The sequence below is a fragment of the Henckelia pumila genome, chromosome 4 (assembly GCF_033568475.1).
Source record: "Henckelia pumila isolate YLH828 chromosome 4, ASM3356847v2, whole genome shotgun sequence".
In the NCBI taxonomy this organism is placed as follows: Eukaryota; Viridiplantae; Streptophyta; class Magnoliopsida; order Lamiales; family Gesneriaceae; genus Henckelia; species Henckelia pumila.
In genome coordinates this window covers 149,888,811-149,896,394 of record NC_133123.1, presented here as the reverse complement: position 1 = coordinate 149,896,394, position 7,584 = coordinate 149,888,811, and the positions used below count along the sequence as shown (strand labels likewise).

At 31.9% G+C, this 7,584-nt stretch overlaps 1 protein-coding gene across 1 annotated transcript; it reads left to right on the top strand.

Moving 5' to 3' along the window:
• The first annotated feature begins 216 nt into the window (after nt 1-216).
• LOC140864369 (putative late blight resistance protein homolog R1B-16) lies at nt 217-4,901 on the top strand. The gene is made up of 2 exons (XM_073268516.1): nt 217-2,972; nt 4,710-4,901. The coding sequence occupies exons 1-2, from the start codon at nt 311-313 to the stop codon at nt 4,730-4,732; spliced, it is 2,685 nt and encodes an 894-aa protein (XP_073124617.1). The 5' UTR covers nt 217-310; the 3' UTR covers nt 4,733-4,901.
• The last annotated feature ends 2,683 nt before the right edge of the window (nt 4,902-7,584 follow it).

Genomic DNA, 7,584 nt, shown 5'->3' with positions numbered 1-7,584 from the left:
AGATTATAATAATAGTAGATAAGATCAGTAGCCGATTAAAACAAAAAATGCAGCCTATAATTCCATTTCCAAAAGCCTTAATTAAGGCAGTGGCTCCACACTATACATATCATATCAATAACCAAAATAAACAATTTTTTTTTGGACTTAATTTTCAAAGCAATAAATGTGGAAAAATGACAATGGGCCATAATCCAATAATTAACTACTCTTGTTACAGCCACACTAATTCTTTCCAGGTCTGGATGCCGTGTTCTCCGAAATTTATCTGCAGAAGCCAAATTCACTACTGAAACTTGAAGCTTCAATTATGGCGGTGGCATATGCAGCTCTAATGTCTCTTCTGAATACTTCAGAGCTCGTCTTGCACCCTTCCCAGCAATGGCTACGAATAAGCATAACACAGATGGAGTCCCTGCTGCAAAAGGTTAATCTCCTTCAAGAATTTCTCGAAGCTTATTCACACAGAGCCTACCCAGACATGGCTGAAGTGGAGAGTCAAATTGCAGCTGCAGCTTATGCAGCAGAAGAAATCATTGAGTTACATGTATTTGATCAGATTCCAGCACGATCTATGGGTCGCGAGGGGAATAGCTCGACAAGGTTCTCTGAAGATATCCCTAAAGTGATAGAAGTGATGGAGGATCTGATCCAGAACAAGCTGATGAGGATAAAAGAGAGTATTGGGAAGTTTGACGAAGATCCGACAGTCATAGATTATGCACCTGTTGTGCCATCAAGATCAGCTCCCAAGGACCAAACTACTATGGTGGGTTGTGATGAGAAGTTGAATGAAATATTGGACATACTCACAGGACAACAATCAAATCGCCAATTCGTAGCAATTGTTGGAATGGGAGGAATAGGTAAGACCACTCTAGCTAACAATGTCTACCAACATCCATATATTAAGAATCACTTTCATATTTGTGCTTGGGCTACAATCTCTCAAAAATATAGTGCAAGAAAAATTATTTCTGAAATGCTATTAGAAATTGGACAGAGTAGATCAGAGAGTCATGATTTGAGTGATGATCAGTTGGGCCAGGCCAAGTGTGATGCTGGTGATGAACAATTGGGTGAAAAATTGTACAAAAGCTTATGTGGTAGAAGATATTTGATCGTTCTGGACGATTTATGGAGCATTGAGGCTTGGGATGAGATAAAACGATTCTTTCCTGATCATCACAACGGGAGCCGGATTATGATAACCACGAGGCTAGGGAATGTCGCTGCGCAATTGAGCACTTGTCAGCCTTTTGAAATGGATTTGTTAGATGACAGCAGGAGCTGGGAATTGCTGAGCGAAAAAGTTTTCGGACATGAACAAGGTTGTCCTCCTGAACTGGAAGAATTAGGGAAGACTATTGCGAAAAATTGCAAAGGGCTTCCTCTAGGGATTGTGGTGATCGGTGGACTACTCGCCAAGTCTGACAAGACAATGGCTTCATGGAAGCATGTGTCGGGCAATATGAGGTCAATCATAAATTCAGAGGACAACGAGAAATGCTTGGAGATATTATATTTGAGTTACAATAACTTGCCTATTCATTTGAAACCGTGCTTTCTCTACTTGGATATGGCTGCACAACCATATAATATTGATATCACTACGCTCATCAAGGAATGGGTTTCTGAGGGAATTGTAAAACCGATGAGAGGTAAAAGCTTGGAAGAGGCAGCACATGAATACATAACAGAACTTGTTGATAGAAACCTCCTTTTCGTTCGTAGACGAGATGTCCTTGGTGACTTACTACATTGTGGTGTGCATGATCTCTTGAGAGACCTATTGAGGAGGGAGGTGAAAAAAATACCCCTGTTTCGTGTGATAGTTGATGAGAATCCAAAATTCATCTCTCGCCTCCGTATTCGTCTCTCTCTCTTGAAACCCGAAGTATCCTTCCCACGTGCCCTGAATATAGTGGGACCGGCATCACTAAGCCGGTCTATTACTAGTGGGTCGGATAGCACGCCATGGTACGCTGGTGATTTACAATTGTTGAGGATGTTGATAATGGTTGATTCAATTCTACCTAATGAAAACTCGCGGCTAATTAACCTGAGGTTCTTGTATTTCTATGGTCATTTGGATCGGAATTCGATTCTGAGGTTTTATTCTTTGATGTCCCTGTTTTGGAATCTACAGACTTTGCTAATTCATAATTCCTTATCTGAACCTTTATTTATGCCACCGGAAATTTGGTGCCTGCCACACCTTAGGCATCTGGAGAGTAATGACATTGTTTTACCCGATCCTCGCATTGATTCTCATATTTTGGAAAACCTGCAGACTCTCAGGGGAGTTGTATTTTTTAGGTGCACCGAGGAGGTTTATAGAAGACTTCCAAATCTGAAGGAATTATCACTTAAGTATGATGATGTATCCCCAGGAGTAGGAGTGGAATGGCCCTTGTTCCACCTTCACAATCTTGTCCACTTGCAAAAACTCCAATCACTATGCTTCGAGGCACATTGCCCGATATCCTGGAAATATCTCAGCTTCCCATTCTCTCTCAAAGAGTTGAGTTTACGTAGATGCAAGTTACCTTGGGAAGATATGACCATTGTGGGTTCATTGCCTAATCTTGAGCTACTTCAGCTTTGCTTCAACGCGTGTAAAGGGAAGACATGGTGTCCAATAGAAGGTCAGTTTGTTAAATTGAAAGTGTTGGATATTGAGCATACTGATTTGGTATATTGGAAAGCAGACAAGACTCACTTCCCTATCCTTGAGCACTTGATTCTTTATTACTTAAATTTGGAGGAATTTCCTCAAGACTTTGGTGAACACCTAACACTCACTGAAATTAAAGTGGTTTCTTGTGGCGATTCTACCAACGGTTGGGCCGAGCAAATAGGTGACGAACAACAGAGCTTTGGAAACGAAGGCTTTCGAGTCATAATAAGTGAAACAATGGAAAAAAAGATCACCAGAATTACCAGCATCCAGGGTCACACCCTTTCACGAGGTATTTTCAATACAGCAATTACCTTTTTTCATCAATATATTTCCCTTCTCTTTTGGGTCTCGAGTAGGTTTATTGTGACACGATTTCATTGGTAAAACATCAAACATACTTATATTTACAATAAAGGAGTAGGTCTCTTGGACATGTAAATCCTACTCATATTTAGAATAAAAAATAATATTTTTAGCATAAAAATTAATATTTGTTCATGATTAACCCAAATTGGGATCTGTCTCACAAAATTTGACCTGTGAGACCGTCTCACGTAAGTTTTTGTGTAAACAATAATACTTTTAGCATAAAAAATAGTGGTCCATCATTCACCTAATTTAGAGATACGTCTCACAAAATTTACTCGTGAGATCGTTGTACTTCATGCTAAGAACTTTGACAACAAAATACGTAGCAGTTATACATCTGTTGGACTTGGTGGTGATCGTGTGAAAAATGATTTTTGTCAAGTATTCTTCGACGTAATTATTTATTTTTTAAAAAAATGATTTTCAAACATATTTAAATGATTATGTTACTTTTTAATGTATATACTCAACTTTTAAAATAACGATAAATATGATTGAAACATTTTGAATATATCTCTTATTAGTTATTAGACGGTTTTCTGAGATATGTTGACCTGACTCATATCTATTATGAAAATAATATATTTTGCATAAAAAATAATATTTTTCATATTGAATAATAAATTTGCCTAAGAAAAGTGGCATGCAAGAACATATCACATGAGTTTTTAAAAAAAAAGTTATTTAGGAAAACAATCTACCAAACCAATTAAATTTTATGTATATATACTAAACTATAATTAAGAGTAAGTCTGATATGGATCAATATACCCATATTTACTAAAAAAAAGTAATAATTTTGGCATATTGATATTTTTTTATCGATAAGTGATAACCAAAATAAGAAACCCGTTATACGAAATTGATCCGTAGGATCGTTTCATATGAGTTTTGTGTTAATTAATAAGTTAATAACTAGTAATCGTAACACACATGATGTGTGTCCACAAAATGTAAAATAGATTCAATATAGTTTTATAAAACTTTAAAACAATAAACTTGATGTGTGTCTAAACTTAATTAATTTTCAAAAAAATTTAAGTACAAAATATATAAAATACATAATATATATCCATATGATTATGTTCCATAGAAAGTGCGAATCATATCACTCCTTGAAACATCTCCTTTTTGCGTCGAAACGATCTAACAATATGATGCCAGATAATGTAATAAATTGTGTCAAACTTTTTTAGTTAGAAAAAAATTTCTACGAGAAATCATGGAATGTGCACGCAGATACCTTTTAAAGCCCATGCTAAAAAGTGAAAAATTTCCTTTACAGTTTACAATAAATGGTGAACTTTATGTGGTTATATGTGGCTATGTGATATATGTGTATAAAACATGAAAATGCTGAGCGAATATCTTGTAGTACATCTTGACTTACACTTACTTACAATTTTTTTATTAAATACAAAACTAATCATGATAAAAAAAAATATTTCGTTGGTCAAAATTTTTTTTGTAATTAATAAGAAAATATTAAACCAAGGTGTACATCTGGCATCACTCATAAAACATTAATGTGTTTTAATCACAAACTATTTGTTCTGGAACTTTTTCCAAATCAAATTACAAAGTATTATTTGCTTATTTTCTCGTTGTTGAGTGTTTTGAGAGCCATTTCGCTCATGATTTCTTTAACATCATGCAGACTATGTAATCTACGAGGATTGAGCTCGAGCTTAATTTATTGTATATTTCAGTAACATCACCTTTTTAGTGATGTTTTGTGGTTGTAATATATATACAATTAAAGAGATTCTTAAATCTTGTTTAAAAACAAAAGTACTTGTATCTTGATCAGCGAAATTTTCACATTTGGGCATGACATTAATTTTATGTTTTACCAACTTCATGAAATTGCAATGGCTGGCCGTTGGTTTGTTAATTAGATTACACTTGAGATACTTGATTTTGATTACACTTGAGATACTTGATTTTGTACTGCTCAATTGTCGTGAATGCTCATCTCCCATTATCTTATAAAGGACGTTCATTTATTTTTGTATTTGTATTGTCTAGGACTGGAGAAAAATATCGAAATGCCGAAAATATCGTCATATCGTACCGAAAAATTTATCGAATATACCGAAAAATCGGTATACCGAAAAATATCGTATCGAAATTTTCGGTATAAATATCGGTATATAAAATTTTTTTTCGATATACCGGATATATCGAATTATTTTTTAAAAAAAATTTCACGTCGATACGGTATCCAATATAAAAATTTTCCATATCGAAAATTCGGCACATCGGTGTGAAATTATTCATACCGGTACGATATACGGTACCATGGTTTGGTACGGTATACCGTACCATACCCAGCCCTAGTATTGCCTGCATCACAATTAAGTTCAACGAGTTGGGAGGCTCATACATAATGTGAAGTTATCTATCAATATAAATTAAGCACACACTGCAAATGTTTGGCCGTTTTCTATAACTAGAAAATTGCACGTGCGTACGCGACAATAATTTTATTAGTTGAGATTGAATTTATCGTATAATATCTTAAATTGTTTATATTTTTTAATTAAGTGTTATATATTTTATTATCAATTTCAAACTTTGGTTATAATGATTTGATCTCTAATTAGTAATTGAAGTGAGAACATTACGTCTTTAATTTTCTCTTTTGCGATCAATTTGTTGCATCCAATCGATACTTTTATGTTTTATACATTTGATTTAATTTATTTTTTTAACTAATGACTTTAAACCAATAACATATTTTATATATTTGTTGAGAAACATAAAAAAGATACATTGATTTTTGTTATAAACCGTAGGACTGGACGTTTTGCATTTTACTAAAAGTTATAGTTGATGATATATAATTATGTAATTCAAATATTTTAATTTGTGCAACTGTTCAAACACTACATTTGGATTGTTCTACATAGCAAAAATATAATTATTGTACCCAACAATCTTTTTCCCGATAATTATGCTTGCAATCAATGTCAATCAAAGTCATGACATTCACTTTGATACATATTGTGTAGCCGAATGCTTATTGTTTTTTCAAAAATTATAGTCATTGGTAATAATACTAATCTAATACTTAAACTATGTTTTATCTCAAACATCATGCTTCGGTTGTTTTACTCGGTATGAATAATTATTGCACTTCAGAAAAAACAATATTTTTTATTATAATAATTTTACTTTTATTGATTTGTAAGTTAAAAAAATAATTTTTTTAGTCCATTAACTCATCAAATTTTGATTTTTATTCAATTGATTTGTCAGATTTTAGTTTTGACATAGTAACTTTTAATTTTGACTATTTTTAATCCAATTGCTAACGTGACATCTAACAAGGCAGCAATTTTGATGTCGCATCATCATTACTATGCCAATGTCAGCATTTTTCGATGCAAAATAAGAATTTTCCAGTGTCACCACAACAATTAATTCTAAATAGCTGAAAATAAAATTTAACGTACAAAAACAAACTTTAAAAACTTAGTGGCCAAAACCTAAAATTGAGCATGTTAGTGAAATTTGATATTCTATGGATAATGTGTATCTAAAACTTTTTTTTTTTCGTCCAATAAAACATTTTGTCCACATGACTTAATTTGATTCTCAACAATTAAGGTAAACTTTTTCTTTATAATTTTATTTGTTAATATCTTGTAATATATATTTTTTCAGTAAACTATCATAGTTAGATTACATAGTTATCATCATTAGTTTTATAATCATTATTCCTAAAATCCGGAATACCAAAAATTTTAGTTAGATTACTAAATTCAAAAAATAAACGAATTGAAACGAATTGATTGAATAAAATAGCCAAATAGGAGCATATGTTTTATAGATATGTGAAATGTAGTCTCGATTATTTATGATGTGATTGTACTTGTTTCGAACCAGATGACTAAGTTAATGATTCAATTTATATTTTTTCGTGAAAGTATAATAACCAAAATATTATGTTAAAAAGTTTAGAACACCAAAACATAGCGACGCGGATAAATGTTGAAAGTAAGTTCACAAATTAATATATTTTTTAGATTAAATAGCTTTCAATTAATAAAATTTTAAATTTAGAAAATAAATTAAATATTAACAATTAATTCATATAAAATAAATAGGAAAAATTTAATACTCATTGAAAAAAGGCTACAAAATGACATAAAAATAACCTTGAAAATAAATTTTAAAAAAATCTGTAAATGAAATAAAATAAGGACAAAACTGTAAATTCATAGCTAAATGATCACTTTTATAAAGATAAAGATTATATTATAATGTAGTTCAAACATTAACATGAAAGTTAGTTATAATTATTTTTTTTTTAACTTGGACAAAAAAAAAATCAATGTGATTACACTTTTAGTTTAACAATATAATATTTTTAATCCCTAAAATTTTTGAAAAGATTACATTGTTATTCATCACCATTAGTTTTATAGTCCTTCTTCTTAAAAAATGGATCGGAATACCAAAATTTTTTGTTAGATTACCAAATTTAAAAAAAAAACGAATTTATTGAATAAAAGAGGGGAATACAT

What these genes read in the sequence shown, in the direction of transcription:
- LOC140864369 (XM_073268516.1), top strand. Translation starts at nt 311, where the DNA reads ATGGCGGTGGCATATGCAGCTCTAATGTCTCTTCTGAATACTTCAGAG. An exon ending in GGGTCACACCCTTTCACGAG is followed by an intron (nt 2,973 to 4,709) that starts GTATTTTCAATA and finishes AACATCATGCAG; the next exon opens with ACTATGTAATCTACGAGGAT.